Consider the following 24,780-nt stretch of genomic DNA (forward strand, 5'->3'; position numbering starts at 1 on the left):
CGCGGAGAGAGAGAGAAAGAGAGATAGAATAAGAATAAGAACACGCGAAGAGAGAGAGAAAGAGAGAGATATAATAAGAATAAGAACACGCGAAGAGAGAGAGAAAGAGAGAGATAGAATAATAAGAACACGCGTGGTCTACTGTTTGCTCTCTTGACCTGCTTCGCGGCGGGCAGGGCGATGGGTAGTGGGCCCTCCTGTCGGCGCCGCGGGAGGAGCGACGACTATGGAGGTGATCCTGTCCTGTAGTGGCGATGACCTTTCCTGCCGTCGCAAAGCAGGAGATGTAGAGGTACTTCATCTGGCTGTCTCTGTGTCTTTGTTTCTCTTTTTCTCTCTGGCTCTTTTTCTTTCTGTCTCTTTCTCTCTCTGGCTCTCTCTCTCTCTCTCTCTCTCTCTCTCTCTCTCTCTCTCTCTCTCTCTCTCTCTCTCTCATTCTCCCTTATTCTGTCTCCCCATCCCTCAACTATTTTCCTCTCATTCCCTTTCTCCCTGTCTCCCCCCTCGTCTCTCTCTCTCTCTCTCTCTTTTTCTTTCTCTCTCTTTCTTTCTGTGTCTTTCTCTCTCTCTCTCTCTCTTCTCTCCCTCTCTCTCTCTCTATCTATCTATCTATCTGTCTCTCTGTCTCTCTCTGTCTCTCTCTCTTTCTCCCTCTCTCTCTCTCTCTCTCTCTCTCTCTCTCTCTCTCTCTCTCTCTCTCTCTCTCTCTCTCTCTCTCTCTCTCTCTCATTTTTCCTCATTCTCCTTTTACTCCCATCATCCTCTCAACTATTTTCCCCTCATTCCCTCTCTCCCCAAATGTCTCCCCTGTCCCTCGTCTCTCTCTCTCTCTCTCTCTCTCTCTCTCTCTCTCTCTCTCTCTCTCTCTCTCTCTCTCTCTCTCTCTCTCTCTCTCTCTCTCTCTCTCTCTCTCTCTCTGTTCCTCTATTTTTCCCCATTCTTACTGCCTCCCATCCTCTCAACTATTTTCCCCTCATTCCCTCTCACCTGTCTCCCCCCCCCCCTTTTCCCACCCAGTGACATCTCTGCCTCCACTTCTTACACTTCTTTCAATCTCAGTATCTGTCTCGCTCACCGTCATTGCATAAGCCTCTTAGATGACATGGACTTCACAGCCTCTAAGAGGTGGGTGGGGGTGGGGAGGAGACATCCGCATGGGCTTGTTAGCAAGACGATGTCGCAACTCGTCAAGGCTGTCATTAATCCTGCTCCGTGAACTACTTGGCTGATATGATGATTATACGGCGACCTTGGCATGATTCGGGCATTGTTCGTCGTGGAGAGGGAGTCGTCATTTCCCCGTTTACCGCGTATTAAACTGATAAGGGTTTTTTTTTTCATTGCCGTTGGGTGTGGAAGTCTGTGTTTTTTTTTTCTTTTTTTTTCTTTTCTTATTCACGGTTTCTTAGTCTTGGTTGTTTCGTCATTTCGTATCGAGGCATTGAAGGCTACGGCGGCACTATAGATTCTGCGCTGGGTCGGGCACGCCCTGTGCTTACTCTCGTGTGTGCGTTTGTATTGCCTTTTAAATCCATGGCATGTGAAATTAACTTAATCAGCACAGTGATATCAACATAAAAGCTGCTAATGACTCGTGAGATCAGTTTAATTTTTCAATCAATTAATGTATGTAAGTTCGACGATTTTTACTCGCACGCACGCGCGCGCGCGCACACACACACACACACACACACACACACACACACACACACACACACACACACACACACACACACACACACACACACACACACACACACACACACACACACACACACACACACACACACACACACACACACACACATACATATACACATATACACACGCAAATTTATATACACATACGTATACACAAACGAGCAGCGCAGTGTAAATATGAAGCTGTCTTAAGAATCCATGCTGTACGGCGCCTCCCTTTAGCATTCGCAATAGCAGTACGGCGTTGCGTAAGGACGGCGCCCTTACAAGCGCCGTCGCCCCCTCGGGAAGCAGCCCCAAGGCCTCCGGATTTATGAAGGCAAAACGAGGAAGCGATCGCGTGTGCAGCGGCCGAGACGCGCGGCGCTGACGTCACCCACAATGGCCGCATCGCACCGCAAGGACATAGGCCTCCTTTGAGAAGCTGGGAGATGAATAACCGGCTCCCGCGTTACGCACTGGGCCTTGGGGTGGGGGTAGGGGGGGGGGGTTATGCAATCCGTCTCGTTCATTGGCTGACGGGATTCTGCAGCTGGACTCTTTCTCTGGTGAAAGAGGAAAGAGGAAAGGAGTAGGGAGTGTGAAGGACGCGTTTGGTGGATTTTTTTTTATCAGTTAGTAGATATTTTATTGCTTTATGGTACGTGGAGGGAGATTATTGTATTTGTATTCAAGTACATGTGTTATAAATTATGGATGTTTATATTTTCTACGGACTCTCCATGACGTCCCCAAAACTAGATATGAATTCTTAGAATTGATCCCTACCATATTCTTAGTTTATGGAGTCTTCACTTGATATTATTTTATACCAAAAGGAATCAAGTAGGAGTATTTGATATTGGAAGATATTATTCATTATCAGGCATAATTATAACATCTAGAGAGACGTTGTTTACTTAGGCCCTTCCAGCGTTCGCCTTGGGACCTTGAAACCTTGATACGTAGGTGGCGGCTGCGAGGAATGTGACAAGGTGGCGAGAAAGGTGACACGGCGGGTTTTGCGGTGAGGATTGTGTCATGCTGTGGATGGCGGCGAAAATGGGATATGCAAGGATTATGGTAGTAGGCTGCTCATCTGGAGAGAAAAATGTTGAGAAACCTGGGTCAAGAACTGGTAGCCGGAATCAGTATAGTGGGAAGGGTTTCAGATACGTTATGTTAGTTTTCAGAATAACTGCACAGGTAGTAATGGTATTGATTGATTTTCACCTGTCTATGCCGAACGTGATCTATTATATCGAAAAATCCTGAAAAATCACTAAGAAGCTGGACCTTCTTAGCGAGAAGGGATTACAGGCCACGAGCGGCACGGAAGGGCCAGAGCGGTTCAGAGGCAGGACACAGGCGGCCAAATCCCCCCTCAGGACGCCGACGGCCGCGGGAGAAAGGGAAGCGGGGAGCATGGTCAGACGGGAGGTGAGGCGCCCTAGGAAAGTCCACGTCGCCCGGCAGAGAGGAGCCTTAGCAACGCCCAGAAATAGCATCAGGCGTGAATATTCATCGGTGCGTTCCCGTTTCTTGGCATCTTGACTGACGCGGGGGTTCCGTGCGCGCGAGGCTGCCCCGTGCTAAGGAACACGGAAAGTACTTTCTCACTGTCTCGTCCGCTCGCGAGGTGTCTGGCGTCTGCCGGCCCCGCGGCGGACGCCTTGGGGTCGAAGATTGTTTCGGAGTTTGGGAGAGTTAATTCCGAGCTTCTACGAGTCGCCATACTAGACAATAGAATTTGCTTTTTGTACGTATCGTGGCAATTATCGTTAGGGAGCGGTTCGCATGATGAGCGTTACTGAGTCAAGACACGAAGCAAGAAACATGGCGAGGAGACAGCAAAAGCATAAAGACTCGGAAATACGAGGGACATAATGCCGGTCAAGGTTGGGGCGAGGGAGGTCAAGGGAAGAGAGCTATAAAATTACCCCGGTGACTCTTTTTTCTAATTTTGAATTTCTTTGAGTGACCTTAAACACCCGCGCTCAGCTTGAGTTTGATGCGTGTGGGTGAGAGTCCGTAGGTGGCGCTACATATGTTGGTTTCGCCTCGATTGATGTCCGTCGCGCCTTAAAAGAGGAATTCCCATCATCACCTCGAGGTCACCGCAGCGCGACTCGGCTCGGGCGCAAAGCCTATCATTTCCCGGAGTCTGATATCACGTGATGGGGCAACAGATGGTATCCTCCCGCACGAGGAGACAGCTTACACCCGTGGGTCCTGGCCGGCGTTGCACCACAGGTTGCAAGGCTGGGCTAAAAATAGAAAGGTGGGGGTTCAGTCGGCACAAGGTTATCGCCAGGAAAGGCGCATAAGGGTTTCGGTAAGGTCAGGCGGGGTGACGCAGCGGCGGCGACTTAGCGAGGAGTCACCGCGGCTGCAGGGAACTTCTCGGAAACGCGCGAGGACGGCGACGCAGGAAGACTTGCGGTCATTCGTGAGCGCGGGAAGACATAATCTGTGGCGGCCGTTAATAGGGCTCAGCTGAAAGCTCTTCCCGAAACTCCAGCGTTGCGAGCCTTTGTTCGCATTGCCTCACACAAATTGGGCAGCGGCGGGCGGGGCGAGGGAGGGCGACCAAGGATGAGAGGGTCGCGCAAGCACAGCTGACGATTTCGTTTTCCGGGAAGCTTGACACAAATTCAATCCACGGCGGGAATATGTGGCGAGTGAGAAAGACGGTCGCCCACCCACCGGAGACAATCACGGGAGCAGATCTCGGCGACTTTGAACCCCGAGCCCCGACCCGCCTCCTGACAGGGCCAATGGAAGGGCAATTTTTGTGTTAGGAAGCCCCCCTTGTCCCTGGCTGCGCGCCCACGTGTGCTCGCTGGCGTCGTGAGGGAAGCCGCGAGGTTGCCGGGCTTCCTGCATCGGGTCTGGTCGCGGGAGGGGGGCTCGGCGGGGTGGGGGAAGGGGGGGTGGGGGTGGCCTGGCTGTTCGCGTGTGTCTGTTTGAGTTTTAAACGATTGGCTTTTATCGCGTCATTGCAGAGGAGGGTTATGCAATGTATGTGAAAGATGACACCATCGAATACCAGAGTGGTGAAATAACTGTTACTGTTAACAACATAATCGCTACAGCTCCATCACAGCGATAATACATTCGTACTCACGTTTCATGGGTAATTTGAAGACATTTCTTACATATTAGGCTCAATACTTCTTTATTTACCGCATATTTATCTTATCAGGTAGAATGTCATTTGAAAAAAAAAAGTTAGGTAACTCCAACCCTTAAACCACACACAATGCATATTTCCCCCAACCTTTTTATTTCCTTTTGTTTGGCGTTCGATCCATAAAGTTCATTATTTTCGTCCGTAAACGCAATTGCAAAACTCACTTCCTGCAAAATCCCGCCGTCGAATGCCAACTGCGGGTGACCCAGTGGCTCCCGTGGCGTGCGAGGCTGAAATAAGCTCTTCAACCGCGCTCTGAGAACCGGAACGCGCGGAGGGCCAAAGGGGAATGGGGCGGGGGACGCGCAGGACAGGTCGGGAAATGGGACAATGGGAGCGATGGAAGAGGAGGACAAAGGGAAAAATGGGAAAGATGGAGGAGGAGGACAAAGGGGAAAATGGGACAGATGGAGAAATGGGTAAGATGGAGAAGGAGGACAAAGGGAGAGATAGGACAAATGGAGAAACGGGAGAGATGAAAGAGGAGGACAAAGGGGAAAATGGGACAGATGGAGAAATGGGAGAGATGGAAGAGGAGCACAAAGGGAAGAATGGGACAGCTGGAGAAATGGGAGAGATGAAAGAGGAGGACAAAGGGGAAAATGGGTAAGATGGAGAAGGACAGTGGAATAAGTAGGACAAATGGAGAAACAGGAAAGTTGGAGGAGGACAAAGGGAGAAATGGGAAAGTTGAAGGACAAAAGGAGAAACATAGAAAGGCAGACCGAGAAACAGTACAGATGGAGAAATAGGATAAATGGAGACATAGGACGATTGCAATATGCGTCTTGACATTGACGTAATGAGCCCACTTGCGGCGGCTGCCGGAGATGGAGGAACAAGAGGGGGGGGGGGAAGAGACAAATCATATATATTATTAGGAATATGTCTCCAGTGTGTGCGTGTGTGTGTGTGTGTGTGTGCGTGTGTGTGTGCGTGTACGTGTGCGTGTGTGTGTGTGAGAGAGAAAGAGAATATTGTCTTTTGTTTTCTTTTCTTATTGGCATGTAAAGATAAAGAAAGGGGATAAAAATCATTAAGAACATGAGATATGAGAATGCGAAAATTCACCTCCAGAAATTGCAAAGCAGTTATGCAATTGCAGTCATCAGGTTGCACGGCATTGTATTTCATGAGCCTCAATTATTCCCATTTCATCTCGAAGATTGCCATTAGGCAAAGCAAGCCTCACTCGTTTCAGCTGAAAACGAGGTCGATCGATCTTGCGCTGGCTCGACCTTTCAATCCTAAACGCAAGTCCTCGGCGCGTCTTGGGATTGGGGGATTGGGAGGGAAGGAGGGAAGAGGGAGGGAAGGGAAGAGGGAGGGAGAGAGAGAGGGAGGTAAGGAAGGAGGGAGGGAGGGAAAGAGAGGGAGAGAGGGAAGGAAGGAAGGAAGGAGAGAGAGAGGGAGGGAGAGGGGGAAAGGACGAGGGAGGGAGAGAGGGAAAGAAAGAAGGGAGGGGAGGGAATGAGGGAGAGAGAGGGAGGGAAAAGAAAGATGAGGGAGAGAGAGGGAGGGAAAAGAAAGATGAGGGAGAGAGAGGGAGGGAAAAGAAAGATGAGGGAGAGAGAGGGAGGTAAGGAGGGAAGAAGAAGGGATGGGAATGAGAGAGAGAGAGAGAGAGAGAGAGAGAGAGAGAGAGAGAGAGAGAGAGAGAGAGAGGGGGGGGGGGGGCGACCTGGACACAGTTTTCGCTGCGACGTTTGAGTGCGCGATCCATATTTCGCCTCGTGTTCTGTTCCTTATGCTGCCTTTAATTTGCTTTCTCCTTTCCCCTTTACTTTTGTGTTTGTCTTTCTCTCATTTTATTTATTTCTGTCTTTCTCCTACTTTTTCACTTTCTCTGTCTTTCTCTTTTTTTTTTTTTTTGTCTTATGCATTATTTTATTTCTCTCTCTTTTGTCTTCCTCTCTTTCTTTTCCTTTACCTTTCTCTTGTTTTTCTTTTTCTCTTTTCCTTCTCTCTCTCTCTCCTCTTTCTCCGTTTTCTCTCTCTCTCTCTTTCTCTCTCTCTCTCTCTCTCTCTCTCTCTCTCTCTCTCTCTCTCTCTCTCTCTCTCTCTCTCTCTCTCTCTCTCTCTCTCTCTCTCTCTTTCTCTCTCTCTCTTTCTCTCTCTCTCTTTCTCTCTCTCTCTCTCTCTCTCTCTCTCTCTCTTTCTCTCTCTCTCTCTCTCCCTTTCTCTCTCTCTCTCTCTCTCTCTCTCTCTCTCTCTCTTTCTCTCTCTCTCTCTCTCCCTTTCTCTCTCTCTCTCTCTCCCTCTCTCTCTCTCTCTCTCTCTCTCTCTCTCTCTCTCTCTCTCTCTCTCTCTCTCTCTCTCTCTCTCTCTCGCTCTCTTGCCCTCTCTCGCTCTCTCTCTCACGCTCTCTCTCACGCTCTCTCTCACGCACTTCCACTTTATCTCTTTCTCCGTTCATTCTTTTTCTCTCTCCCTCTCTCTCCTTCTTTCCTTCTCTCCTTCTCTCCTCCTTTCCTCCATCTCTCCATGTATCCTTCTTCCAGAATCATGAATAACGTCTCGAACAAAACAAAGGCGCCGTCCGCCCGTTCCCACGGGATCGCTAAATGAGTCCGGGTTAATTGATCTGACCTGAACGCCTAATGACCGGGTTCCATAAGGACTAAAATCCCGTCTTACGAAAAGGGGATTCGGGCTTCGACGATGCCCTTTCCCGATCTCGCACGCGGCGGAAGCGGAGTGAGGGGGAAAGAAACGTTGAATTTCTTTTTATGATCATGATTGTAGAGTCGTTAATTTCATCCTGCAGTGTGCATTTATGACCCTTTTTTGTGTTTTTTTTCCAAAGTATCTTATCTTTTCTTGGGAGATAACGTGAACCTTGAGTCATTAAACCTCCATTATAGAGACAATGGGTTTAGGTATGAAGGTTGGTGCTGGTAAAGGGGGTACCGAGCCTAATTATATCCATTATATTTAATGTTTGTATGGAATCTGCCCCTGGCTAAGGCTAATGAGGTATATAAATGGCCCAATTTAGAGTTCTTATACGAAGAGTCAAAATAGGATTGTGCTTGAATATTGATAACCGGTGCGAGGCGAGTGACATATTGTTGAATCCCCGGCGCCATTGTTGAATCCCCGGCGTCTGGGACCTTGGCTAATTACTGCGGGAAGGAGAGGTAAGGAAATCATCACAAAAGGATCCTGTCCCTTATGCCCAGGCTCGATGACGTCATTCCGTTAGTTCCAAAGGATTCCTGAGTCCCTCGTCCGTAATCAAGGGTGCTTAGGGAAAATAACCCTTGTTAAGCCAGGGGATAGAGCCCGTGGTGCTGTGCAGGTGCGCCGGGATCCCAAACTTCTAAAAACGGCGCCGCGATCGTCAGGGGAATTATCTTTGCAAAGCTTTTGATGCTCGCTCTTGTGGATTCATGATGTCGTTTATGGCATTTAAGTCGAAAATTGTTATGCCTCGAATCTACGTGGCTGTGCTATTTTTTCGCTCTTCTTCGGCCTGTACGGTGAAATTTCGGTGAAAGTTTTTATTTATGCGTATTTTTGTCAGTGCAGATGGTACTAGACAACATGGGAGTCAGAGTCAGTAAACACCCTATTTTTTTATGTTTCAAGTTTGATAAGTGTTCATTTATATGGTTGCACATCTATTTGTTTTCTTGATTTTTTTGTAGAAAATCATGAAGTCAAGTTGATGATTTACTTTGTCCACTAATAATGTAAAAAAGTGGAAATAAAAAGAAAGATTCTCAGTACATGTGGCCAGGATCCTATCTTTTTCCATGACCATGGTATAAATTAGTGCACCTGTCTCACAATGATTACAGAGTTACTATCCATCCAATTAATTCGACTCACCTGTTTAATCCAAACCAATCAAGGCCACCTGCTTTCCGTGTCATCATGTGATATTTTTTGCAACATTTTTTTCTATTTTCTATTGATATTATTTCCCCCTGCTATGGGCTGGGAGGTTCACCTTGGTAAAAGAGAAAAAAAATCTGGTTAAAGTGGCATGTCATTCTGCCACAAGAGGGAAAAATAATCTTTTATTTACTTCTTTTTTTTTAGATATTTTTTATCATGGTTTTATATGACAAATGTCTTGTGGTATTCATTAATTTGTTTTCCAATGCGTGTAGCGGTACCAGACTTATTTTTCATTTGTATTTTTGGAAAGGAACTTATTTTAACATGTACAAAAAAAGAAAGAAAGAAAAAACTTTATAAAACAAGAAACACATTTTCTGCCTCACTGTCTCCGCTGTGACATTTTTTTCTCTCTTCCTCTTTCAAGGATTTGCAAGTACGTATATAGCGTAAAAAGAAAGAAAGAAAAAAAAAAAAACGAAGGCATTAATTGTTGTTGTTTTTTATTCTCTGATGACACATTATAGAAAAGGGCTGGATTGTACTTCAGGCTTGGGTGGATTCGTTGTCGTCCATGTCGGTTTTCAAAGCCTGTTGTTGCAAGGTTGTTGTAGGTTGTTCTGCATGTATCATTGCAGCTGTGTGCTTTTCCGTTGTTTTAATTGTATATTCAGTATATTTTCTTTCGCTGTTTTACTTTGTTTTCTTTGACTGTTTTTTCTGTTCTTTGTTTCTCTTTCTGTTCGTTATTAGTAGTTCATCATTTTTATTACTCGGATCTCCACCCGCCTCTCTGTTTTCATTACAAATTTCTTTTTTCTTTTTCTCCTCTTTGCTTCCCTCTCTCAACACAATTCCCTGCTTCCCTCCTCCCGTCTGTTTGCATTTTTAAACCTCCCTTTTCTTCTTCTATTTAGCCCTTTAATTCCACATCCTCCAGTCCCTCTCTCCTCCTTTCTTCTGTTCTCTTCCCCCATGAACTTTGACCCGCAAATGTCCCCTGCCTTTCTCCCCCTCCGTCTCCCTTTTCCTTCTTTCTTCTCTTGTTTCTTATGGCTTCTTTCCCTCTCTTCTCTCTTCCTTGATGTCTTCTTTCTCCCGCTTTCGTTTTTTCCTTCTCCCTTATCTCTCCCTCCGTTCCTCTACCACTCTGTTGTCTGTAATGTTCTTCTATTTTAGACCCTCTTCTCCTACTTCCCTCACCTTCTCTCTCCCCCTCCCTCTCCTTCTCCCTTCTCCCTCTCCCTCTCCCTCTCCCTCTCCCTCTCCCTCTCCCTCTCCCTCTCCCTCTCCTCCTCTCTCCATCTCCACCTCCCTTTTCCTCCTCTTTCCTCCTCCTCCTCTCTTCCTCCATTCCCTCTCCCTCTCCATCTCCACCTCCCTTTTCCTCCTCTCTCCTCCTCCTCCTCTCTCCTCCTCCCTTCCTCCATTCCCTCTCCCTCTCTCCCTTTCGCTGATTCTGTGCAGAACCCGGTGTCTGGCCGGCGCTGAGTCCACGTAGCTGTAATCTAACGTCTGGTGCGGTTTATCACTGTAATTTCAACTTCCCGGAGCGATGGGGTTGCAAGTGCTAGGGGAGAGGAAGAGAACAATGGGTTGGGGGAGGGAGAACACGCGGAGGGGAGAGGAGCAGTTGGAGGCGATGGGGAGCAGAGGAAAATGGGGGAGGAGGGTTCATGTGCGGCTACAGTTTTTTTCCTTTTCTTTTTTGGTTTGTTTCTTCATGACTCTACCGTGCATTCTTCTCTTCCTTCTCCTCTTTCTTCTGCTCCTCCTTTGCCGTCCTCCTCCTCCTACCCTTCCTTCTGACTCCTCCTCCTCCTCCTCCTCCTCCTCCTCCTCCTCCTCCTCCTCCTCCTCCTCCTCCTCCTCCTCCTCCTCCTCCTCCTCCTCCTCCTCCTCCTCCTCCTCGCACGTGTTTCCAGATCAGCGAGTCCTTTCAAGGTCAGCTAAACATAGGTCCTGGAGTCAAGTTATTGCACGGGAGTTCTGCAGAAAGTGTTCTCGTGAGCTCATGACTGCATTTTTAAGGTGTTATTCACTCATGTGACATTGTTTTCTTTTCCAGACCATTTTCATTTTCCATGGTTGACTAGTTGGTTATCTTAAAAGCAAGAATAAGTTATCTATTCTTCATCTCAGCATGTTTCCGTCTCTTTGCCCTTACGCCCAACCACTCGTTCTCATCTTACATCCACGCATAAGTTATTCTTTATCCAAGCCATGGTTAACTCGCTATCATCTTATATCCAAAAATAAGTTGTTTATTCTTTATCCAAGCCTGCTGATGTCCTAACCCACACCCAAGAATAAGTTGTTTATTCTTTATCCAAGCCAGCTGATGTCCTAACCCACACCCAAGAATAAGTTGTTTATTCTTTATCCAAGCTTATTGATGTCCTAACCCACACCCAAGAATAAGTTGTTATTCTTTATCCAAGCCAGCTGATGTCCTAACCCACATCCTCTCTCTTTCCAGCGTGATCTTCCCGTGGCGGCGCGGAGAGCAGAACCGCAGCTCCGGCCGCAGCAGCCCCGCTCCCTACGACGCGGGCGGCCACTCCCCCGCCTCGTCGCCCTACGCCTCCCAGTGCCCCTCGGGAGCCCTGCACGAGGAAGTCCACAATGGCCCCTACGACGGCGCGCCCGACCCCAGGCACAAGGTGAGGCCGAGCTCTTGTTGGTAGGGGAAAGGGGGGACGGGGGAGGGGGTGCAGGGGGATGAGTAAGAGAGATTTTCATGCACGAGCCAACTCTATGACATTTTTGTTGTTGTTGTTTTTTCGCAACTGCATTCGAAAAGTGTCGTGCTGTAACTGTCTGCGGGGGAAATTGGCTCATTATCATTAAGATATACTCGAGGTTTTCGTGTCTTACCCTCACATAGGCTCATACTATTTCTAACTATTTTGAAGATAACCTATTGGACAAAATGATACTCGATCTCAATCTCCTCCTTCAATATCACAATTCTAAGTAATATCAGTTGATTATCGAGAGCGGAAAGACGCAGCGGAGCGATATTGATTAAAGGAAAGTTCGAGTGGGAGGACGAGGTACAAGTTGCGAGGGGCTTGTTGGAGTAATTAATTCCCTCTCGTTGATTGCTTGTTCGAATTGAAGAGCCGAAAGCGCCCGACCTGCCTTTATGAGGAGGTTCGCTGTGTCCTCTGAGGCCTGGAGTTGTTAGTCACCGGCGGCCGTCGCTGGTCCTCGGAGACGAGGCTCTCGAGGGCTTCGGGAAACGTCGGTTGGGGTTTGCCTTAGCTGTGACTCCAACAACCCCCCCCCCCTCCCCTCTTACCCTTTCTCCTCCACTCCCTTACGTTTCCCTGATCCATACCCAAACCCATGCCCATTCTCAAGCCCCCACTGCATTCCCGCACCCACCTCCACCCCATTTTCACCTCCTCCACATGTCCATCTACACCCCATGTCCACTTCCACCCCCCATGTCCCCCTCCCCTCACCTACATCAATCTCCTTTACCCTTTCCAAGGCTTAAAATTTTTCGCTGATCATTTACAAGTCTGGGAGACGGTGGCGCCCAAACCCCCCCCCTCCCCCACCGGTCTTACGCCTTGGCCCTTTTCCATAAATCAGGGTTTGCGTCTTTTCCTTCTTGGGCGCGTCTGGTGCGCCCTCGGCCGCCGCCTGGACCCGCCTCTCCCCCTCGCTTGTTTCTTTCTCTTCTGCGTTTTCGTTTTTCTTTCTCTCTTTCTTTTGTTCACCCTTCTTTATCCTGGTTTTCACCTTCTCCCGCTCCCTTTCTCTCTCGCTATCCCTTTCCTTCTCCCGTTCCCATTCTCTCCCTCTTACTCCTTAATCTCCCTTTTTCTCCCTCTTCCTCAGTCATATCTTCCTCTCCTTCTCGTTCTTCCCCTCCTCTCCCTCCCATTCTTCCCTTCCTCTCCCTTCCATTCTTCCCTTCCTCTCCCTCCCATTCTTCCCCTCCTCTTCCTCCCATTCTTCCCTCACCTGTCCGTGCATTCTCAGTCAATTTACTCTCCTGCCTCCCTTTCTCGGGCGCTATGCACTCGGCCTTCTTCATCATTCATGGTGTCCTTTCATCGCCTTGTTCTTCCATTCTTTTTTCATTTCTACCGTCAAGTCTGCTTTTCATGCACCTCTCTTTCCGTCTTTCTCCCTTAATTCGTGTAGCCTTTGCACTCTCCTTCGCTCGCTCTTTCGTCCATTTCGTCTATTCCCTTCTTCGTCTTGTCTCTCCTTCTCTCGCTTTATTCCCTCGGTCTCGCCATTTTCGCCGTGTTTGTACCTGAACCATTTTCTCTCTCGGTGTTGCTGGGATGGGCGGAGGAGGAAAGGATGGGGCGGGACGTAGGACGGGATGGGAGGGTTTGGGGTGTGGTGGGCGTAGGGGGTCACAGGATGGGATGGGTGGGTCGGGAGAGGGGTGGGCGTAGGGGGTCACAGGAAGGGATGGGTGGGTCGGGAGATGGGTGGGCGTGAGGTGTTGGGGTGGAGGCCCGAGGAGTAGTAAGTGCATGAAAGCAAAGGCGAGCGTGTGTGTTGTGGGCTGGGGGTTGGGGGGGGGGGCTATTCACACATCTGGGCGGCCGGTGCTGCAGGCGAGGCGTGCAGGGCCTTTTGTGCGAGGAGACTCCCGAGACGGTCTGTTTAATGGACCTGAAAGGCTGGCACGCTCGGCGACAATTAGGGACATCTTTTTTTCATCCTGAGCAAGGGAGAGGAGCGGATGTGGCCGCGAGATTGGACGTGTTGCGAACAAGATGAATTATAGATTTCGCTGGAGAGTTTCGTCCTAGTCTTGGCAGTTTAATTGATTTGTTTTGATGTAGTATGAACTATAGTGGTCTCAGCTCTCTTGTTTTTGTATATCGTGGTATTATTCAGCGCTCCCATACGGTATCAGGAACTTGCACCGTGGTTGCTGGGGTGTTCCCGACGTAGACAAGTGCCAGGATGATGACTTGCGATCTCTCTCCCCTTCTCTTGCAATGGCGAAGCGTGCAGAAGGGTTGCGTTACACTGCAGCGAAGCGTCTGGAGGCTCGAGGAAAGGAGAGGGGGCGAGGGGGGGGGGCGGCGACGGAGGGGCGGGGACGACGCCAAAGTTATGGTAATGGTGAAGTTGATCGCGTGTCATGGGAGAGAATCCGAGAGCCTCCTCTCGCATACTCCCAATTCCCACATTCTGCCGAAGCAGAGGTGTGTCCTTGCTTCACCTTCTGCATGATCGAAGCCTCAGAGCAGCCTGTTTACGGGATGTACTGTTTAAATGTCAAGACACGTTTGACTGGGTCCTCAACCGTGACTCTATGCTGTATAAATTAACACCTCCCTTGCTGTTTTTGCCCCACTTACGTTGCCGTGACTATCAACACCCACTTTCCTTTCCCAGACCTGTGAGCTGTGGAGTTAGGTGTTCCCGGCGACCCTCCTTGTGTTCCATTGTTGCTGCAGCGCGGCGACGAGTCTCTTCTTGGTTGACCCATATTTTTTCTTTCTTTTTGGAACAAGGGTGTCATTAAACAGTCAACACCTCGAAGGCGCTCAAAGCCGTCATTTCCATAGGTAATAACCCAGCACTTAAGCGTCTTGCAAAGGGAGGGGGAGAGTGAGGGGAAGGGGAGGAGGAGGAGGAGGAGGAGGAGGAGGAGGAGGAGGAGGAGGAGGAGGAGGAGGAGCGAAGAAGGAGGAAGGAGGAGGAGGAGGAGGAGGAGGAGGAGGAGGAGGAAGGAGGAGGAGGAGGAGGAGGAGGAGGAGGAGGAGGAGGGTGTTGGCCACGAGCGGGACGTGGGTGTTGCTCGCCCCGAACGCTGAGGTGTGCCTCGGCCAACCACTCTCCGCCGCGGGCCATAGTTGCACACACACGCACACACCTGGCACGGGGAGGACCAGCGAGGAGAGGAGAAAGCTGTAATAATGACGTTACGCAGGAGAAAGGCCGAGAGAAATACGTAAATCACCGATTAGAGTCCCTGGCGAGGGGTCTTCGGGTGGGAGGTGGGGCGTTATGGCCGTTATTGCGAAAAGTTTCATGACAAACGAGAGCTTGCAAATGAGGGATGAAAGTCTCGGCGAAACACCTGTTCTCCTTTATGGCGCTACTCCTGGCGCAGCGAAATGGATCGCGCGATGCGACTCGATTTGAAAGTTATTTTCATACCACCAGTCTTGCAGGTCGCCGGTTCAGCTAAAATGTAACATGATTTTTACCTCGCATATGAGTACGCGTGCGAATAAATGCCAATAGCAAGAGTGTGTGTGCAGTATATAACGTCCAGTGACAGCCGCGAGAAACAAGATTGGCGTGGGGCGAGTGTAGCCCTGTCAGAAAGTGTAAACACTAGCGATCAGCTGTTGCGTCATCTCTGGCACACCTGACTGCGGGCACAAGGCATGACTCCCCCTTTTTCTGATTTTTTTTTAGAAGTCGTGTAATTATAAAGATAACGTACCACAATAATTGGTTTGTTAGTTGATGCATTCTTAAATTTTTGCTTGAGATTGCAAGTTCTTCGGTTTTTGCATGTTAATGGTGCGGCATGGAAAATCGTGCACTTGACGAGCCTTTACACTACCTCACATGCGGGATTTAAGTCAATTCACAGATTGCTGAAGCTGTTATGTGAATAGATATAAACGTCATTTTAATTCAGTTCAATTTCCCAGCATCAACAGCCTCAGGCTCGCTCTGACATTTGCAACGTCAGGCAGTCGGGTCCCGCTCCCTCCCCCTGCCCGGCTGACGTCGATCGCCAGCGCTGTTTACTCCCTCCGCGCGCCCCCCGCCCGCCGCGTTACGAGCTCGCCTGATTTTTGTGTACCTGTTGCGTTAGTGATTCAGCCAGTGGGCACACCTTCGCCGTAATGGCAACCCGCTCTTTAAAAGCCCTCCCCAGTCCCCCCTCCGGCCTCACAGTAGCGACCACCTTATTAGAGAGGATACCAGCGTGAGCGACCGCAAGTACGAGCGCCGCGGGCAGCCGCTACCGCCAGTAACCTGAGTGACACTTGCAATTTCACTCGGGGCAGGTGCGGCTCGCTCGCCTTTTTTCTTCTTCGTTTGGGCGTCAGAAGTCGAGTTTTACGGGCGGTGGAAAGGCTTAATATCCCTACTGGGTCTGTACTTTTTATTCTCTCTTTGTTTCTCTTATGCTACGATTTGGGGAGATAGGAGGGAGCAACAGGAAGCCTCGCAAGCTGTGGGTTTTCTTTGTTACGGTTTGGGTGCTGATTTCACCGTCGATTTCTAGTTATTTTCAGCCCCGTGATTGGGCGTCGGTCGCGGGAAGGAGCTGCTCCGAAAACGCGACGCCTTGAAAAACGCTCGAGTCCGCGCAGAACTCATCATCAGTCCCTTGTGTGATTTCCAGTGGCATTGTAATTTCCCCGACTCAGAAACGTTTTTATTATGTCGTGCGTTTCTGTGTTTTGTCCAGCTGTTACACATTCTCTCTTTATCTGAATTTATATCTTAGTCCTGTTGCCAAGGCCTGATGCCGTTTGCTTAAATGGTTTTATTTTTGGCTAGATAGGCAAATATTTTTTTTCAAAGGGGAAACTCTGATAACTTTCTACCAGTTCCCTTTCCTTTTCTTTATTATTCCTTACTATTTTCTAAATTCATGGAAGCAATGCCTCTCGCTTCACCCTAACTTTATTCTGCTTAAAATCTCTTACATCTACCTCCCACTACCACCTCATCCTCACCTCACTGCCACACCCCTGACACTGCCTTCACACACCACTTCTCACGACTGCACGACCCGAACCGCAGCCGTCTTCGGGCTCCAACTCATCCCGATAAAGGAAAGTTAAGGCCAGACTCCCCGTGCAAAGTACCTCTATCCACACACTTCAGGGGCCATTAATCAACGTCTTCTAGAATCCCTGCAGCAACACCGCCCCAACACCGACCGCCCATCCATCACTCCCGCACTCAACACCATCGCTGCATTTACATGTGAATTGGCAGACCTCTCCCCTCCGCCCTTCTTCCCTCCCTCTCTCCCTTCTCTCCCCCACTCCCTTTCCTATCTCGTTTTTTTCCTTTCACTCCCTCCCTCCCTCCAGGGTAAGCGACTCTTGCTAGTCCTCTTCTTCCTTCCTCCCTCCGTTCTTCCTCTTCTCCGTCCCCCTCCCTTCTCCCTCTTCTCCCTTTCTCGCTTCGTCTTCCTTTCCTTCCCTCCACCCCTTTCCCTCTCCCCTTCCTTCCCTCCACCCCTTCCCTCTCCTCCCTTCCTTCCCTCCACCCCCTCTCTCCTTCCCCTTCCCCTCTCCCTTCCTTCCATCCACCCTTCCCCCACCCCTTCCTTCCCTCCACCCCACCCCCTTCCCCTTCCTTCCCTCTACCCCACCCCCTTCCCCTTCCTTCCCTCCACCCCTCCCTCATCTTCTGCAACAACATTTCCTTTGTATTGCAACAGCCAGTTCTCTCTCCTCGCCTTTCGTAGCAACCGCGGCGTGATCTTCTCTTCAGCGAAACAGCAACTCTTTCACCTTCTGCGACAGCGACTACGACCCCCTCCCCCCTGCATGTCTTTTGCACAGCCTCCTCCCCCCCTATTGTCTGCCCCCTCCTCTCCTTAATATTGCTAGAACAGCAACTCCCCTTCCCAACCCCCTGTCTGTCCCCCTTGTGTTGCCATAACTCCCCCCCTCCCAGGCCCTCGTCTACCCCTTGTGTTGCCACTGCTCCCCCTCCCAGCCCCTTGTGTTGCCATAACTCCCCCTCTGCCTAGCCCCTATCTCTGTGTGTTGCTACAACTCCCCCCCACCCCTGTGATGCTACAATTCCCCCCTCCCAGCCCCTCTGTGTGCCCCCTCTTGTGTTGCTACAACCCCCACCCCCTTGAATTAATAAATATATTCACCAAAAGACCAAACGACTAAACGAATCAAGGATAGAAAGTCGCCTTCGAGTTCCTCCGCCACGACGGACTTTCTTCTATTCTTCTTATCCTTTCTCATTCCCTGTTCTTTTGATCTTTTACTCTCTTTTTTTCCTGAATCTTCCCGCATCTCGAAGCCACTGACCTTTCTCTATTACAGCCCGCTTCGCCCTTAATGTGTGTACTATCACCCGGATCGCCCGCGTTCAGACAGTGCGCGTTGTGCGGTGGAGTCGTCCCTCACCCGCTCCTCGTCTCTCGTTGTCTCTTTGTTCCTTTTTTATTTCTTTTTTTTCGTTTTTTCTTTGTTATTTGTTCCATTTATCGCTTTATCCTTTATATATGTCTCTCGCTCTCTCTTCTTTCTTTCTTTCTTTTCTCTCTCTCTCTCTCTCTCTCTCTCTCTCTCTCTCTCTCTCTCTCTCTCTCTCTCTCTCTCTCTCTCTCTCTCTCTCTCTCTCTCTCTCTCTCTCTTTTCTCTTCTCTTTTATTTTATTTTTTTTTTTTTTACTCTATCTGTATCTCTGTATCCCTATCTCTCCTCCTCCACCTCCTCCTTCTTCTATTTCTCATATCCACTTTTTCTGCGTTTATTATCTTATCTCGTTTTGATTCGTTTTTGTCATGTCATTTTCACATTCCAAAGAGCTCTGTTTAGTTTTACTTTACGATATCTCCGTCCATGTTTTTCGAGGAGATTACACACAAGATAAGCTGTTATCCTTTACATAATCAGTCTTGTCAACAGAAGAGTTCCAAATTATCGATGACACAGGATGATAAGTGTTATCTCCTCGCAGACACCTTGGCACTTTTTTCGATGATTTCAGACACACGTAGAATGTTAGAACCAATACTGCGAACGTGTATGTTGAAAAGGGAAACAACAAAAAAAGTGTTTATCCATACCTAGATGCACACATACGTATCTCGAGAGCCAGCATCCCACATGCCCATGTTTGACACCCGGCGAGATGCCACCGGGGAAACTCCGGGCAAAAAAATGCTTCTCCGATCTTGCCCCTCGGAGGTAAGGAGTTCGGCTGGGGGGGGGGGGGTGAGGGTAGGGGGCTGGTGCGGCTTGCAGTGGTGGCCTGAGGTTGGGGAAGCAGGATAGGGTACCAGTGCGGCAGGGGGAGACGGTGATGAGGGTACGCCCAGTGCGGCTTGCAGGGTCGAGTGGGGGGGGTGAGGATAGGGGACCGGTGCGGCTTGCAGGGTCGAGCGGGACTAGTCAGGATCCGGCCATGACTTTGCCAACCTTCGTACAGGTTTACTGGTCTGTTTTTCTTCCCTCGACTGGTCTCCGAGGCGCGAAGGGGGCCCCCGTGAGTCGAGACCGTTAATCAGCTGATCCGTTTTTGCTCAGTTATTGAAAGGATTTTTACTTCACTGGTCGGACGTGAGAGGAAAGAAATTTACGTTGCGGAGTTATCCCGGGAATAACCGTGATTACGTTTCTGAACAGAAAAATGTCCCTGGCGGTACCGTTTGGGCTGGGCGGTGTCCTTGGCCATGGCGCCCAAGAATTGCTCAAATGCCGAATGCGAAAGTAGAAAGTCCCAAAGCGATGAAAGTGATCGTGCTCCCTGCGTGCGCCCTGTGATCCCAGGATGGCGCGGAAGCAGCCGGCTGCGGGGGGCGCTGACGACGTCTCTCGCAGCGGCGGCATCTCCGGCGGCGGCTCGGAGGAGGATCACTTTCTCGCGCTTCCTCGGAGTCCTTCGAATCCTGCCGTGGGAACCAATGACCTCTTATCTTCTCATTCCTCTCCACTTAAGCTCTTTGCCGACTCTACCGCGGTTTGTAGTGCTGGCCGCGCGCCGGTTTCGGGATTCTTTACAGATCACAGTTGTTGACTTAACCGTTTAGAAAATAGCTGTTCTGCAATCCAGTTTGGATTTCTCAGGGTTCGGGCTGATCGATCCTGCACGCAGATTGCATGCACGGCGACAGCGGGGGCGGAACGCGCCGGCTGAAGTGAGCGATGGTGAAACCGCCGCTCCAGAAACCGCATGCGTTGGTGCAGGAGAGGTCGGGCTTTTCCGCGATGCCGCACTCGGTGGAAATGGGTTAAGGGAAGGGCACCTCGCGGCTCGCCCGCACCATCGGCGAGTCGAGAGGCTGACTGACACTAACAGACACGGACTGACGCAGCGGTCGTGGTGGTACTCGATTTCGCGGCCGAGATGCTGATAAGGTGCGGGCGGGCTGGAGGACGGGCGGGCGAGGGGTGGCTGTGGGGGGTCGTGGCAGGAGATCCCGGTCCCGCTCCGCCCACAGTAAACATCTCGGTGCAGGTTTTTGCATCCTTACTGCCATCCCGCTTTCTCTGTCACACCTCCGGGTCGTCTGCTTGATCCTTCGGAGGGCCATTGTCACCGTCAGCGCCGGCTGGTAGTGTGCGGGCGTTTGGTATTGTTTTTGTTTTATTACTAGTGTCATCATCACGTACGTATATCTTTATAACTCGATGAAATTGCCGTTGTAATGATATTATGACGCCCGTAAGGAAATTAATAATGTCATGCCAGTATCGGCGAACAGATCAAGTGGCTGTCACCGTCGAGACCGTTCTGGCATGCCACTTACGGCCCGCGAAAATTTAATTTAGAACCGTTGCCTCTTTTTAGGAGGGACTTGAAGACAGCTGTGTTGGGGGGGGGGGGGGGGCGATGAGGTGCTTGCATGCCACGCCAATATTACTTTTGAGATATAATTACATTTTATTTGGTATTTTCATTTTTATCTACGCTAGAATCGCCCAGTCATCCCGTTTTGCACATGGACACACACACACACACACACACACACACACACACACACACACACACACACACACACACACACACACACACACACACACACACTCTCTCTCTCTCTCTCTCTCTCTCTCTCTCTCTCTCTCTCTCTCTCTCTCTCTCTCTCTCTCTCTCTCTCTCTCTCTCTCTCTCTTTCTTTCTCTCTTTCTTTCTCTCTTTCTTTCTCTCTCTTTCTTTCTCTCTTTCCCATTCATCCGTCCCTCTCCATTTTTCCCCCACCTTCGTTCCCTCCCACCCTTCTCCTCTACTCCCCTCTCTCTCTTTCTTTCTCCCACCCCCTCTTCCCTCTCCCCACCCCCTGCCGTCCTTCCTCTCCCCTCCTCCCTTTACTCTCCTTTCTCTCTCCAAGTGAAAGACCGACGGGCGCCGGTGTTGACATCAGCCTTTAAAATTTCCTCCGAGCCCAACGTGAGCCACTTTCCCCCGCGGTAACTTGACGAGGCCCTGTATCGAGGGTACTGCGTGGCTTTCCCCTCTTCTAAGCTACATATATAGGAAGAGAAATCCGCCGTGGGGAGTGAAGGCGGCATAATGAAGGCTCGGTGGTAATGGCGGTATTATGTGGGGGGGTGACGTCATCGGCTTTTATGTCACGTGACCTGTCCTGGAACGCAATTGACTGACGTCACGTGTTGGTTGCGTTTAAGAGGCGTGTAGGATAGAGATGGAAAGGGGTAGAAAGTGTGCATTGTGAGAAGCACAAAAGCGGATGGGTATGCGGGGAACTTGGATTTTCTCATGCATGCGTGCACATACAAACAGGGGCAGTCTTTGTTTACACCGCTTTCCCCAGGTCATGCGCTAAACGGATCCGATTCTCGAGTTTGCTCTCTCTCTCTCTCTCTCTCTCTCTCTCTCTCTCTCTCTCTCTCTCTCTCTCTCTCTCTCTCTCTCTCTCTCTCTCTCTCTCTCTCTCTCTCTCTCTCTCTCTCTCTCTCTCTCTCTCTCTCTCTCTCTCTCTCTCTCTCTCTCTCTCTCTCTCTCTCTCTCGCCTTCTTCCTTCTCTCCCTTTCTCCCATTCTGTCTATGTATGTTTCTTTATTTGTTTATTTGTTTATGAAATTTACCGTGCGTGTATACAGGTGATCCAAGCAAATGAAAATGTGTGGCAGGGATCCGTGGGCAGAGGAACGCGAGGGGAGGAGCTGGCGTGACAGGTGCGTCGAACAGGTGTGCCTCGCTTCCTGCACGCGGACCAGGCAGCCGGCGGCACTTTGTCATGTTTAGTGGTGTTTAAAAGTGGTCTCGGGGAAACGGATCGAGAGCGGCGCGGATGTTAGTGTGTGCAGCCAATTACCGGTGTTTGCTGTATGTTCCGCGAGGGTTGCAGGCTAGATTGATTAATTAGAGTGTGTGGACTGTCGTAAAGTATTATTGATTTAAAATGGTGGATTTGTTATTTTTTTATCTTGAAATATGTGCAATTCTCTCTCTCTCTCTCTCTCTCTCTCTCTCTCTCTCTCTGTCTCTCTCAACCCTGTCTCGTCTCTCTCTCTCCCTCTCCCACCTCTGCTCTCCCCCACTCCTCTCTCTCTTCCACTCCCTCTCCTTCCCCCACTTCCATAATATATAAATATATATATATATATATATATATAAATATCTCTCTCCCTCTCTCTCCTACATCCCTCCCCACCCCTCTCTCTCCCCCACTCCCTCTCTCTCCCCCCATCTCCTCTCTCTCACTCACCTCTCTCTCTCCCCCACTCCTCTCTCTCTCTCTCTCCCTCCCACTCTCTCTCTCTCTCTCCCACTCCTCTCTCTCTCTCTCCAACTTCTCTCTCTCTCTACCCACTCCTCTCTCTCTCTCTCTCATCTCCCACCCTCTCTCTCTCTCTCCCACTCCGCTCTCTCTCTCCCCACTCTCTCTCTCTCTCTCCCCCACTCCCTTCTCTCCCTCTCTCTCTCTCTCCCACTCCCTCTCTCTCTCTCTCTCCCACTCCCTCTCTCTCCCCCACACTCTCTCTCTCTCTCTCTCTCTCTCCCCCACTCCCTCTCCCTCCCTCCCTCTCCCCCACTCCCTCTCCCCGACTCCCTCTCCCTCTCCCTCTCCCCACTCCCTCTCCCCTCCCTCCCCACTCCCTCTTCCCTCTCCCTCTCCCCCACTTCCCTCTCCCTCCTCCATCCCCCTCCTTTTCCTTCTCCCATCTCATCTCCTTCGTCTCCTCTCGCTCTCTCTTTCTCTCTTTCTTTCTTTCAAAAAAGGAAAACATTTTCGCTCAAAATACTCGTTTTATATATATTTTTAGAAATGAGATTTCTTCAACTCGTCTGTTTGTCATTCGTTCTTGACCTTTTTAATCACGAGCCCCTTTAATAATCTGATAAAAGTCATAAACACGTCTTTGCATCCAATGTGTATGATGTACTTTTATTGAGATTTGATCGTCTCATAAATATATGATATAAAGAAAGTATTATTAGACACACTCCTTCTTATGCAAAAAGTGTAGCGAATATAAATGCGATTTTTTTTTCTGATCCTCACGGACCCCCTGAACCCCATCCGTGGACCCCAGGTTAAGAACCCCTGGTCTGGGTCATACGAGCTGGGCGGAGGCTGAGGTTCCCACGTGAGGCCGAGGAGTGTGAGGAGTGAGGAGTGGCAGGCCCCTCCTTCCCCTCCTTACCCCTACCCCTGACCTCACAGCAGCCTACCCTCTAATGGCCCCTTCCCCTCCCCTTCTCCCCTCACCTGCCCCGCCTTGATCCCCTCCCCTGCCCTCCCACGTCCCCCCTATCCCTTTCTCTACCTTGCATCACCCCGTTCCGCCCCCCTCCCCTGTCCCTATCTCTCTCCTTCCCATCCCCTTCCCCTCTTCTCCCCTTCCCCTGGCTCCTCTCCCCTTTTCCTTCTCCACCCCTCACCTCCCTCCCCTGACCCATCCCCTCTCCTTCCCTCCTCCTCCTTCCCTCTCTCCTCCCCTTCCTTCCCCACCCCTCACCTCCCTCCCCTGACCCTTCCCCTCCCCTCCCCTTGCTGTAGGTGGGGCCACTTGATAAAAGTAGGACGTGCGAGAGGCCTCGGCATTTTTTCGCTATTTATATTTTTAGATGTTTTCGTTTCGATTTTCACTTTTTATCGTCGCAATAGTAATTGCCTTTCTTATCTCCGCTTGAATGTCTATTTTGACGAGCGGAAAAGAGGCTGCGTCTATTTGAAAGATGTCCCGGAATTTCAAGCTTTTAAAAATATAAATATTCGCTGCACCTCTGCATATAGCCTCGTAAAAGCGGGATATATGATATATTTATATATTTATTTTTTACACGAAGTAATGAGACGCGGGGAGTGGCTGCCTGCTCTCGGTTTGCAGTTGAAGTGCTGTAAATGGGTTCTTGCCGGCCATGAGTCGTTGCATGACGATGTGCATGCAAAGGAGATAAGAAAAATGAGATTGAGGTTAGGAAAAAAATCTTATTTCATGATTTTACTTTAAAGAGGAGACGGATTCGAAAAACTTGCTTGGTTTGAAGAGAGAGAGAGAAATAAAATCTTTGATGAGTTTACTTTAAAAAGGAGAAAAGGGGAGAAAAAGAGTAAAGAAATAGATAGAATAAAAAGAGGAAGCAATTCCGAGCAAAACGCCTTTGGAACGTTAATTGGTAGTTAAAGAAACGCTTGATCGAGTCTTGTGAAAAAACACAAGGGCTTGAAGTGGCACTTGATGCTATGACCTCCGCGATCGAGGAAGAGGGAAAGGAGATGGAGAGAGGAGAAAAGTCAGAAGGAGGGGAGATATTGAAGAGGGAGAATGAGAGAAAAAAGCAAGCTGGGAAGATTGAGGAAAGGGAAGCAAAACAGGGTGAAGAGAGAGATGGTTCGCAAGAGTGAGATAAGAAAAGATACATTAATGAGAGACAGATAGAAGGGGAAGGGAGTTGTGTTGCGTTTGTTGATTCTGCGAAATAGTTTTCCTCGACAAAAATTTCCCGCTGAGTAGACCTTTATTTCCTTGGCTTTTTATTGACCTTTTGGATTCAGGTTAGGCAATGCTGTCATCTTATTTTGTTGCTAGTGCCTCTAGGGTTTGACCCGTTTAAACGATTTATCATCAACCATTATCACGGTCATTTAAGCATCCCAAAAGAGGAATCGACCCCCCCCCCCCCACACACACACACACACGCACCCCATCACCGAATCGAAACAGCAGCGTGACACAGAACACCTTGTAGAGTGAGGCTTTAAGAGCTCCCTTACATAAACCCTCGCGGACTCCTGCTTCCTATCACATCTTCCGCTCCATCGGGGTCTATCTAGACCCCCCCTCCCCTCCCCCCCTCCCCCCAACGTTCCATTCTCACTCCCAGGCGCTCACCCTAGAGTGCCACTCTCACTCCAGACGGACTGGCACTCT

At 49.7% G+C, this 24,780-nt stretch overlaps 1 protein-coding gene across 2 annotated transcripts in view; it reads left to right on the plus strand.

Annotated features, from left to right (window-relative positions):
• The window catches only part of LOC113799904 (Rho guanine nucleotide exchange factor 3), a 302,882-nt gene that overhangs the window by 140,753 nt on the left and 137,349 nt on the right, over nucleotides 1–24,780 (plus strand). For both annotated transcript variants that reach the window (XM_070145240.1, XM_070145243.1), the window contains exon 2: nucleotides 11,199–11,382. In XM_070145240.1, coding sequence (XP_070001341.1) covers nucleotides 11,199–11,382 — 184 coding nt within the window. The remainder of the gene's footprint in view (nucleotides 1–11,198; nucleotides 11,383–24,780) is intronic.

This window comes from Penaeus vannamei, chromosome 3 (assembly GCF_042767895.1).
Source record: "Penaeus vannamei isolate JL-2024 chromosome 3, ASM4276789v1, whole genome shotgun sequence".
NCBI lineage: Eukaryota > Metazoa > Arthropoda > Malacostraca > Decapoda > Penaeidae > Penaeus > Penaeus vannamei.